The sequence below is a fragment of the Orbicella faveolata genome, unplaced genomic scaffold (assembly GCF_042242905.1).
Source record: "Orbicella faveolata isolate gen_17 unplaced genomic scaffold, um_ofav_v1 contig_14, whole genome shotgun sequence".
Lineage (NCBI taxonomy): Eukaryota > Metazoa > Cnidaria > Anthozoa > Scleractinia > Merulinidae > Orbicella > Orbicella faveolata.
Window position 1 is genome coordinate 17,662,229 of NW_028301541.1, and position 12,772 is coordinate 17,675,000.

General features: G+C 40.1%; 1 protein-coding gene and 1 long non-coding RNA gene across 2 annotated transcripts; one reads left to right on the plus strand and one right to left on the minus strand.

Moving 5' to 3' along the window:
• Positions 1–1,418: 1,418 nt before the first annotated feature.
• On the minus strand, positions 1,419–3,961 carry LOC149114325 (kelch-like protein 24). The gene has a single exon (XM_089286802.1). It carries the CDS (start codon positions 3,827–3,829, stop codon positions 2,135–2,137), a length of 1,695 nt encoding a protein of 564 aa, XP_089142928.1. The 5' UTR covers positions 3,830–3,961; the 3' UTR covers positions 1,419–2,134.
• Positions 3,962–10,107: 6,146 nt separating this feature from the next.
• On the plus strand, positions 10,108–10,767 carry LOC149114326 (uncharacterized). The gene is made up of 2 exons (XR_016206446.1): positions 10,108–10,406; positions 10,730–10,767. It is a non-coding gene; the product is annotated as an uncharacterized LOC149114326 (long non-coding RNA).
• Positions 10,768–12,772: the final 2,005 nt, after the last annotated feature.

The following is a 12,772-nucleotide window of genomic DNA, read 5'->3' on the forward strand; positions in this document are numbered from 1 at the left end:
ACTTTATTTGGTCTGGGCCTGAGATGTATGATAACACAGGATGTTCACTATATCCTCAGATTTGGAGACAATTGAGAATTCCCAAGTGGATTGACTACACTTTCGGGTAGCTTTCGGCACACAGGATATTATTGATAGTAAAATTAATTTGCACGAGGAAAAGTGAAAGCTCTACTCGTACGGCATGCAATTAAATCTATCTAAAGAACACTGCGGTAACTCACACGAAGAAATCTGATCTTGTGCACTTTGATGGAAACCCGTGTCTATATCTAGGACGCAAGTATAAGAAGTGTACGGGGAAAAGTTCTAAGCGGTTCATTAGATAGCAGAGGCATCTTCGAAGATTCATGTTGGTTATTGCTGTGCGTTTCCTAAACAAACCTTTTTACAGCCGCTACATGTCAATTTCGTATTTTGCGTAGTATGTTCAACGTTTATTATTGCTGCTTGTATGCCTGAGGTTCATGTACTTGTCTTTTCTTCACCTAGAATAATTCAAAAAATGCATATCCCTCCAGGGGGTTTTAAGGAGTCCAAGCCATTCCTAACTTTTTGCGGCGGAATCAGTTCCTGTACTGGGATCATTAACGGTCCAATTTAGTGATCATTTGCGGCCCGGGGATCATTTGCGGGCCAGGATCATTTGCAGGTCCGTACAGTCCCGTACCGCTGACCGAAAAAGCGAACGCTCTTGACATGACAAGTGATAAAATCTTAAGAAAGCACTCTTGCTTTTAATTAATAGAGAGTTGTACCTATCTTCTCACTTTGAGCTGAAGAGCACTAAATATCATCGATCTCTGGGTAAGTAAACAAAAAACAATTTTAAGTTTTCGTTTTAATAATAGCAACTTACAGTATAGCCAGCTGTCGACCGAAAGATTTTTGCATTGTTAAGTGAGCCCAATTAAATCTAAAACATACTGAAACAGAAAACTATGTAAATATATTCACCAATTCTACCGTTCAATGTTCGCGGGAAGTGGACGACTTGAAATGGAACTTTCTAATAAAACTTGAAAATAGGCGATTTGCATGATGGCGTCATTTGACTAAAACTACTAGAATCCTCGATTTTTCTGTTTCTTATGCTAATTAGGGCAATTGTTATTTAAACCCCACTAGGAATTCAAAATTTAGATGATAAAGAAAACTTAAAAGGAATTGTGGTAGTTGCACTTAAATCGCGACAACGTGCAAATCTGCTATTAGGGAGTTTACGAAACCACGACGGCAACGGCAACGGGAACGTCACTGAACAAAAAAAATTAATGAGCAGTACAATGGCTGTGCATGTGCGTTATAATTCTTGGTACATTTCTTTGCCGTCCTCTGCAAAACAACAACGTGAAATGGCCAAATTCTGCGTTGTCTGAAGAACGTGAACGACGACGGCTAATTTTTTAAATTTTGTTTCAAATTTATCGCTGTGTTCCGGATTTCGTTTTGCGATAGTTTTGACAGTGATAAACAATGTAAATGACTTAAGAGTATCGCGAGATTCGTAGGTAAAATATAAATTCATTTTTTTAATGGACGTTGTCCTCGGCGTCGGCGTCGTGGTTTCGTAAACTCCCCGTTAGGGAGTTTAAGAAGCTACAACGGCGACGATACTCTTAAGTCATTTACTTTGTTTAAGACTGTCAAAACTATCACGAAACTGAATCTGGGACACAGAGATAAATTTGAAATAGAAATTTACAAAAATAGCCGTTGTGGTTCACGTTGTTCAGACAACGCGGAATTTGGCCATTTCACTTTCTTGTTTTGCAGAGGACGGCAAAGAAATGTACCAAGAATCATACGCACGTGCACAGCCATTGTTCTGCTCATTAAACCTTTTGTTTAGCGACGTTCCCGTTGCCGTTGCCGTCGTGGCTTTCTCAAACTCCCTATTGTTAGCTGGAGACGCAACTGATGTCATAACCACATTTCACTATATCTCAGTCTCCATTCCGCCTGCCCGTAGAAGATCTGGGTTCAATATTTCAACTGATCTTCATTATTCAAGTGATGATGAAATCTCACCGAGGAAACGCGTAGACTGGTAGAGGAGAAATTTTTCCCTCGCGAAAATGAAAAAATGTAAGAAAAAGTGGATCTCCTCCAATCTCGTTTTTTCCCTGCTTGACTATTCCTTAATAACATCAAGTTTGTCTAGTACTCCCTTGGAAAGTTTCACAACACAACCCGTATATCTTTCGTTCTTGCCTTTGGAGATCATTTTCACTGGTATGGTTGTCTTCGCGATCCACTTGTCCCGTGTAGGGTCATAGCATTCAACACTAAATTGTCGTCGATAATTGTGATCTATGCCACCCAGCACATAGAGTGTTCCCTTCAGACACATCATACTGCCATATACGCGAGGAACATTCAAACTTCCAGTAAATTGCCATTCATTTGTCGAGATGTTAAACATCTCACATGTTTTAAAAGATGATTCCCAATCCTCCCTCCCTCCGGCTACAAAAATCTTTCCTTCAGTTGCCACACCAAAAGCGCACCCTCTCTTTTGTTGCATGTTTGCAATTTCCTCCCATTTGTTTTCCACAGTTTTAAATCTCTCAGCTCTCGTAACGAAATCATTCTCTAGCCTCCCGCCACAAACATACAGATGATCGCCAGCGGCAACAACGCAAGAATCTTCCCTGAAGCCCTCATGAGATGACAAAACCGTCTGCCATGAACACCGCTCAACTTCGTATCTTTTAATAGTGGATTTTTTCGTCGATGTGTTCACCTCTATCGCGTAGATTTCGCCTCTAAGGACAGCCACCTTAGTAGACCCTGTGACGGCCAAGTCCAAACTAGACCAACCATTAAAAGCAGCATCATACCTCTGTGTCTTACCATACAATGGAAAGACGTACAACTGATCACGGTAGTTCATCATTTGAGTTTCATGGTTTCTCTCTGTCAGCCCGTCTGCTAAACGCTTCCACTCGTCTTTCTCTGGGAGATAACAGAAAGTGTATTTCCCTCCACAAGCAACAATGGCGCGGGTTTCAAGACCTTTTCTCGGCGACTGCGGTAGATCTCCTTCACATGTAAAGCTAGTCAGCTTTACCGCATCTGAAATCAACTGAAAACAATGCAAGTTCTCTCGCACAAGTTCGTTTGTCACGACATCCAATAAAAAGTCACGCGATAGAAAAGCCAGTCGCAAGTGACGAAACAATTGTTCAAACGATGCTTTTCGCTCGCTTTTGTCTTGTTCGATCCACTTTAACACGATTTTAAACACATCTGCTTCAACTGCAACTGAAATTTCGTCACTTGAAATCCACCTCTCGACTTCTTTAGCTTCCAAGTTTAAGAATTCATCCACAGATGCAAAGTTCGCGTGGATGAACTTTCTGGTGTTGGAGATCAATTCGTCACACTGGTACATCTCAGCAAAATAAAATGTTGAAATGCAATTTGCTTTGGACATCTGTCGCTCTAGAAATCGCCCAGATAGTTTTTTCAAACCCGGAATGAGAAGATAGTTCGCTGCAGCGATAAGATCTTTGGAATTCTCTTGAGTTATCTCAACACTTCCTGTGTAGATGAACTCCAAAACATCTTCCATTACAGAACCCAAAATCTCTTCAAACCGAACAATCCCTTCTCGATTCTCTCTCATGTCGCTCTGAAGAAGCTTGGAGAAGAACGGGCTTGCTGCAGAAAGCACATTTCTATGAGCTTTGAATTCTTTGTTATCTTTCGTCACAAAAGTTACGTCGCATAACTGATCTTGTCTTCGCAGCATGTTAAGCCGCTTCGCCAATTCTACGCAGAAAGCAGCTTGCTCCGCATCAGAGATTGGCTGCAGATCTTCCATACTCCAGAAGATAAAGGTATTTCTGTGAAATACAGATTCCTTTAGAACCGTTTAGATGTCGTCAACTAGCTTTAAGAAATCACGACCAGTGAAGACTGGAAAACGACCTCGGAATTAAAACTTTCGCCAACCTTTTCTTCTTTTACGGAAGAATAAGGGAACACCGGGAGCGAAATGACGTCATCGTACGATGACTGGAGAGATTGGACTGGACTGGACTACAAAGGACTGGACTTGACAAACATGGACTTATAAGACGAGGACTGGTAAAAATCGCGAACTTGTAAAACGAAGACCTGTGAAACGGAGAATTGAAAAACAAAGACTAGTGAAACGGCAGACTTGCAAAAAGAAACGAGGAATTGTAAAACGTGAACTAGTAAAACTTGCGAACTTGTAAAACAAGGACCTGAAAACGCGGACTATTTAAACAAGGACATGTAAAACGAGGACTAGTGAAAATCGGGGGCTTACAAAAGGCACTAAAATGATAATCAAATGTAACAATAACACAATAATAACAATAACATTTATTATTTGTATTGGGCCTTTTCTATAAAATATTCAAAAGCGCATCACAACAGTAATTAATAACTAAAATTTTACAAATCTTTCTATCAAAATCATAAAAAATATTTACATTAAATGGGTAAAAGATAATTACAAATAAAGATATAGATATGCTAAGATAACTGAAATGATTCCTTAAATAAAAATGTCTTAATTAAAGTCTTAAAAGATTCTAAGTTCGTTGCTACGCGCGCGGACCTTGGCAGCTTATTCCATAGGAAAGGAGCAGCTACCTGGAAAGCTCTGTCTCCCAATGTTTTCTTGGCTTTCACGACCATTGTCGTTGCGCCTCAAATGGTAGGACGAAGGCTGTTGAATACTAATTAAATCTGAAAGGTACTTAGGTGATAGGCCATGCAAAATTTTAAAAGTTATCAAGAGTATCTTATAATGTATCCTGGCGCGCACTGGTAACCAATGTAATTCTGCGAGTAGAGGTGTTATATGACAGAACTTGTGCGCACGATATATAAGTCTTGCACTCGCATTCATGACACGTTGCAATTTCATAGTCTTATATTCCGGGATTCCATACAGAAGGCTATTACAATAATCCAATCTACTACTAATAAAAGCATGAACTAATTTCTCAGTTGATTCTCTGGATAAATATTTCCTAACATGACGTATATTGTATAAATAATTTAAAGCGCTGCTACAAGTCTTTGTCAAAAGCAGAAACATATATACCGAAATACAAAGAGCCACTGCTAACATTAGATCCTTTTATGTCATCTCGTCTTTTTTGGTTCACAATCTTGCAGCCTGCACAGTGCTCGTTAAGTAAACCAAAGTGTTTTGTTAGTAAAGTATTCCCAATTCCATGTCTTCCGTACATTCAGTGCAAATTTCCAGCTGCTTACTCTTGTGTTTTTCAGACTCCCGGCTCAGACAAAAAAACACACGGCTAACCACTTTAGCACGTGTTTCCTCCATAAAGAAAACTTTTTTCATTACAATTCGTAATTTAGTGTTACTACTGTTATTACATTTTTGCCAGACTTGTTCATTCTGATCAGTGAAGCAAAGATTACACTCAATATCAAGGAACCGCAAACCTCATAAGGGAACAGATCATTCCTAATTGGTTTGTTGCTCTTGGGTTTCGTTAATCGCATTCTTATATCATGAAGTAATCCTCAAACAGTTTAAATTTCAGTTACTAATCGCTTCAATGTTCCCTGTGGACAACTTAACAAACAATAATTAACCGTGCAATTTCCGTACATGTTTTACGGGGTACAGGAGGAGACTTGGGGATGAGCTCAGCAGGGTAGCTTTCCCTCGAGAAGCTTGGCCTAAAGGGGGATGTTCTACTAAGCAGGTTATAGTTTTCAGGGTGTTTTTCCTCTAAATTAGATTCTATAGTTTCACTATTTAGTTTCTTGTATCTGTTTGTTTTTAGCCTGTGTACTGTACAGCCGCATGCTCTCCTCAGAGTGACCAGCCGTACACAGTCAAGACAGGATGAAGGAGAAGAGTTAACCCTTTGAATATCAAACTTTCGCCAAAAAATACCGTTTTTAACCGTTTAGTCAGGTTTTTTAGCTGCCATGACGCTAAATAAGCCTAAGTTTGGTTAAAAGAGCTTTTTTTTTACTAAAAGGAGAGATTTTTCGAGGATTAGGTACAAAATTGAGCAAAACTTCAATTCCGGGCATGCGCATAAGCCAAAATTTGGACTCAATCATAGGCGTTGTGGACCATTTTACCACCGTTTTTGCACCAAAACTGATAACGTTGTTTTTCGATTTGTGACGTCGGAATGTCGTCGATATCTAATCCTGACCATTGTGCGGAAAGGCCTAGCCTAGTACTACTATCTGCTTATCAAGAGTATCTGATGACATTTAAATTGATGACGTCACAAGTGGTACGAAGAGCACGACCATTAATTACGCATATACGCGTAGTTGGTATTCAAAGGGTTAATATCCCTGTCCATATAGGCCTTATTTCTGTGATAATCCCTCGTGAATTATTTTTAGATCAGTCACGGCAAATCCCAGGAGAACCTGAATGGAGGCAATATGGTGAGGCGATATTTCGTATTAACTTCTCTTGTGAAATTTTACAAACTCAATAACGGCCAATCTCGTTTCCAGAGCCATGACGCTGACTGTAAAAGCGAAGGCTGGGGGCATGACAAGTGATAATCTTGAGCAAGTACTCTTGCTTTTAAAAAAGAATTGTTCCTGTCTTCTTACTTTGAGCTGAAGGAGACCAAATGTCATCGATCTCTCGGTAAGTCAACACCAAACAATTTAGTTTTCGTTTTGTTAATCGCAACTTGCAATATAGCTAGCTATCGATAGCTAGGGCAAGAAATTTTTGATCTTACAAACTATGCCTCGCACGTCTGCCGGTCAGGAAAACTGTTGTCGTGGCTATTGTCATTTTTGCGCCAATCATACGACGCGATGGCGGGAGCCCTCCAAAATTAATAAAAGTACGCGGGGCCACGCGAAAACGCGAAAGTTTTTTTTAATTTTGGAGTTTCTTGCCCTCCACCCGTGAGTGATAATTGACCACGTTCCCAGTCTCGGTCGAGCGGTGACGACCAGCAAACTGATCAACTTAGCATTTTGGCCGTCATATTTCAACTTTTTGCCCAGCTAACACGGTGAGAACTGAATGTGTGATTCATTGGATTGCAGAGAGAGAAACTACAGGCCTTACCTTGCGAGTTCGGCGAGAAATATTGTGAGTAAATGCTCTTTTTGTGTGCAAATTTGACTCGTTTCCGAAGAGTGTCCAACTGGCCGAAGTTTCCTACCTTGTCTCTTATTATAACACCGTAGGACAAATTTTTCAAAATTCACTCAAATTTCTTTTAAACTCTCCAGGATGAGAAAAAATGACACCATTGAATGTTCAAGAGTCTTTATTCGGTAAATTACCCATACATTGAACGATTTAATGTCAACTCCTGGGGCCTGTTTCTCCAAAGTCCCGGAAACTTTTCGGGTCCGAAAAGCCATTTTTAGCTCATCTGTATCTAAAATCGGAGAAGCGTACACGCTTGAAACTTCTTGTGTGAAGAGAACCTCTGATCGTGTTAAGAATATGTGAATAAAACAGCTCTGTAATCCAGATATTGCTATGGCTTTAATTTCCGGGTGCGAAAAATTTTCGGGACCTTCGAGAAACGGGCCCCTGATCTCCATACGAACTATTACATTTTAGCCACAGCTCTCCATACAAACTTTTATAATATATAGATTTAGCCAAGCCCAACGAGTTAACCTGACATGAGCTCGTGATCCAATAGGAAACCAACTCTTGGTCAGCGGTCAACTTCAAAAAACATATTACCTCGATGAGCTCAAAACTTGAGTCGGCAATATGGTCACATGATACTGGTCAGCGCATCCTTGTTTTGACCATAACATGGATGTCCAATATCAAAGGAGGCTATAAATCAAGAGAAACCGTACCAGAAACTGCAAAGGACCGCATACGATAAACGCTGCAAGGTTGCATGTCTCTGCTAACCTTTTAGTTGGAGTGTGGCCGCCATCTTGCGCGACTCCGTCGCCGTCGCAGTCGTGCGTACGCGCCCACGAGCAATACCGCTAGCCATGATAACCATGAGAAAATCAAATCATGGGTTTCCTGTTTTTTTCGTATGTGAGTATGGGACTCCGCTTGGCGGCCCTTCGGGCCGCCGGTGTCACAGTGATATGTGTATCTCCATGATATGTGTATCCCCGCACACATATCGCTAGTGATATGTGTATCCCCCGTGGGGATACACAAAACACTGATACGCGCGTGGGCATTCAACGAACAAAATGGCGGCTCGGTTGCCAGGTTCCAGCGAGCGCTGTAAAGAGTAGGAGAAACCAGAAATGAGTTCGCGCCCAACGGAGCAGCTTAGGATTTCTGGAGTCTGGTTGACTTCCAACCGACTCGATTGTATATCTGACTAAACTTTCGAACAGCGGATACACATATCACTAATTATTTCATGGCGCAGTGATCTGTGTATCCCCTAAACACAGCCGTTAGATTGGCTATGTACCTGATCGAAAAAAGGGCCAATTATTGCCGAAATGTGCTGGCTGCTTACTCGCGACGACGTTTATACCCAGGTTGAGGTTTGCGGAGTTTCCAACTCGAATGTCTAAATATCTAAACTGAAATCGCGTGCAGGGGATACACATATCACTAATTATTTTATGGCGCAGTGATATGTGGATCCCCATAAACACAACTATAATATAGCGCATCAACCTTGTCAAAACTGCAGGCAATATTAGCACCCAACATTTTTACACGGCTTGGGTTTACTGGACTTTGAAACTCGATTATTCCACTGAAAACGCGTGCACGCATGCAGGGGATAATAAGGGATACACATATCACTGATTATTTCGTGAACCAGTGATATGTGTATCCCCATGGACACAGCTGTTATATTGGCTTTCTACCCAAGAAGAAAAATGCCCATTACATTTGCATTGTCAAAACTGGCTTGCTAGAAATATTCACACCCGGCATTTATTTCTGGAGTTTCACTGACCTCGGTTGTATACGACCGCATGCAAGGGATACACATATCACTAATTATTACATGGCGCAGTGATATGTGTATCCCCTGAAGACAGCCGTTATCTAGGCTATCTACCGAAGAATAAAAGTCGATTATTATGAAACTTGGTAGCAATATTCGCAGTATAGCAATGTATACAGCTTGAGACTTAACATATCTTACAAAAAGTCGAACTGAAAAGCGGATGCAGGGGATACACGAGTGCCACTAATCATTTTCTGGTGAGCGGGTCGAAGCAATGATGTATGTTTCACTCCACGAATAATTCGGATGAACAGTGGAGAATATGCGTTACTCGCGGGGTGAGAATGCACCGCGCAATTAATATCGTCTTAGAAATTCCGTGCCGTGAAATTCACTGAAATATATCTAGATCCATTTGATGTTCAACTTTAAATTCATTATATCCTGCTCGCAGAAAACCAGTTAGGATCAAGAACACAATTCTAGCAGTAGATACGGGAGCTTTTTCAACGACAAAAATTGAGATTTGTGTTTAAAGACTAAAGTCTGTTTGGGTTAGTCGTTCGTCCAGTAAGGGTCAGTAAGCGACCGGACGACGAGATCGCTTTCAAGGAGGATATTGCTATTTAAAGTAGAGGGGAGAGGGGTGGGGGATACACATATCACAGGCCGCCATTTTGAAGGGGATACACATATCACTAGTGATATATGTGCGGGGATACACATATCACGGGGATACACATATCACTGTGACACCGGAGCTCCGCTTTTACGCTTGGGTAAACTGTGGTCGAAGTTGTTGTATTAACTGCAAATGGTAAACAAACTGAACAAATAGTTTTGACTAGATTTTTGCAGATAACCTCAGGTATAAAAATAATAAAACTGTATTTGTAAATAAACTTACTGCCAAGACAAGTTTTGAAGTTTTCCCTGTGTTGGTAGGGACAACCGCTTCGTAGACTGCCAAAATTCATCCTTCTGTTACGGTTGAAAACCAACAAGAAAGCGAGAAAATTCCCTTGATATGAACATAAAAGCAGACGTCACGTAACATATTTTACTGTTTGACTTTCCAGTTAAATTTCAAAAGTCCGCCAAAATTCAAGCAAAATTAGACCACTCCCCCCCCCCCCCCCTCCCCCCGCCCCGCTCCTCCCGCTACCAAGTTAGGAAAGTTGTTCGGTTCTAGTCTTTATGGGCTTGAAAGAACGCGTGGTCAATGAATTTTCCAAATGGTGGCCTCGACCAGTTTGAAAACAATGAATTCGGCGAGGTTTTACATGGGTATCCAACCCTCTAATGGCGTTTTGGAGAGCGTACAGCGTGCTGTAATTTTGTGTAAACTGGATAGGTAAAACCGAGCCCGGAATGTGGAGAAACAAAGTCATTTTTTGAGAATGAAACACAAAAATGTTGGAACGACGGTGAAGGTGAACATGGCTCATATCAATACAATGATGTCGGACACACCGCAGGCTGCTCTGTGTAAGTGACTGTAAATGATGTCGTAGAATGCAACTTTTAGGAATATGGAAAACCAGAACCGAAATTCACAGTTTTCATGTCGTTCGAATCTTCGAAACAAACTTCACGAATATAGGACCTAAATTAGATCGACGGTAGCTTGTGGAATTTGAAATGTTTGGATCTACGAAACAATTAAAAATTATTCCCATACATTTTCTTCAATCGGAAGATCAAAAAAGAGCGTGAAGTGTTACGCTTCAACTGCGCATGTGGATTCGACATTGCTGGTGATGGGCTTGTTGTTCTGTTAAATAAAATATAAATGTCATTGAATTCTACAGTACTGTGTTATATCAAAAAGACAGTCGTAGCGAACAAGGTAATGGATGTAAAAATTCTTAAGATGATTTGATTTATTTTCTTCCATTGTTTAAGTTAATATTCAGTGACTACTGTTAAAAACAATTAAACTTAACCAAATGGAATAGAGAGAATTACAACAACAACAACAAAATTAATTATTGGCTTAAAATTAATGTTAAGTTTGCATTTTAATAAGCACATATAGATGATGATATGATTATTGTCACTGGATAACTTGAAAACTTGCATGATGTTACAGGTCTAGCCCTGGTATATGTATTTTAATAAACCTGGACTTTCTTAATGCAGAGTATGTACAAAATTCCATGACTAACTACTTTTCCTTCATTTTTCTAAATGTATTCCTCAGGTGATGAATTTTTTTAAAAACAAATTGGTTTGCTTTCATGGTGAGTAAAACTATATACATGCATGTGTCAGCGCTGTCAAAATGTCTCAGGAACCATTTTTGCAACCTAGAGACCATTATTTTCCACCATACTTAACACAGAAGTTCACCAAATCCTAGCTAATGGTAATAACTGATGTAATGTTATTCTCTTTTATGATCACAGAAAACAGCAAAATATACACATACATAACCTGATGCTGGTGATCACATGGTTGCAAATCAGAGTTCATATTAGACATCCTATCACAGGTAAGGGGTAAGAGTACAGAAAGTTTGGAACAACTCTTCCCCCAGCACACTTCCTATCTGTGCATTTGTGGGAGGTTGTTGTTGGTTTTGAAACGTGATGTTAACTCGTTTTTTGTCGCAGGAACTTACTTTACCGTAGATGTCATCAAGTAATTGTCACTTTCAAACAAGGCCTTACTTACTTACTTAATCTACTGTGGTTGACCAGCCCTCAGCTGCTATGTCTGTTAGGGAAATAGTCATAACCGCTAGGTTTTGCGCACGTGTTCTCCGGTTAGATATATCCCTGAGGTTTTCCTTGGTTAGGTCAGTTCAAGTGCAGATTTCACTGCGTCAACTTCTACTCAGCATTGGGCCATAGTTTCTCTATACACTGTTACTCGTCTATTCTATCAAGTCAAGTTCAGTGCGTGTGCAAACCAAAGTGAGTAATCTGTTCCTAGTTTTTTAGGGTTAGTTCTTAGGTTTTCTATTGTTATTCGTTTCGGTTAAGTTTCCTTTTATCACCTATCAAATGGTCTGTATCGTTACTAAATCGGTTAGTTAGTTCTGTATGCTCCAAATCACGCTTGATTAGGTCCATATCTCCAATATAGGGTTATTTTGCCATAAAAGTACCGTCCAAGTTACACACCGTGTAGCCTATTAATCGTTTTCCAGCCTTCCGTACGATCAGTATAAGTGCCGATTATGTTACACATCCATGTTATGGACGTTGTTGAGAATGTTACCGATTGTTTCTTCATTTATATTATTTTATCTTTATACTTCGGTATGTTAGTTACGTTAGCTTCTATTTTTGTTATTGTATTTCAGTTCGAACCAGCATACGGTTTACATCATACGACTTACGGCTAAGCTTATGGCACGTGGTTTAATTCTACCTTCGTCTTGGCACGTGATTCGTTTCAATTGGAACATTGATCTCTGTCAATTAAACTCTGTTTACATCATAGTCAGAAGTTCTTGTCGAGTTCGTTTTAACGCTATGCACTGCTCTATGCATGTGATTACTTGGATTTTTGGCCTGCTATTCTGTCCTTGTAATTCACAGTTGTATATGAAGATTAAATATGTAAAGTTAGACCAGCTAATCTCTCTTGCTAAAATTAGTCACGATTTTAGTCACGATTTGCGGGGTTAAATTTTAATTGTTATCACTCCCTGTGAATTCATGGGGATTCCACAGGCAAATTACCACCTAAAATGGACAGTCAAGTGAGGGAAAATGACATTGCAAATACAGTCGAACCTCCGGTTGCAACCACCTCTCCTCAGTGACCAGTTTTCCAAAATACCAAAAGTTTCCAAATCAAATCGTGAGTGATTGCAACCACTTTCAGAGCTGAAAGTTTGAAAT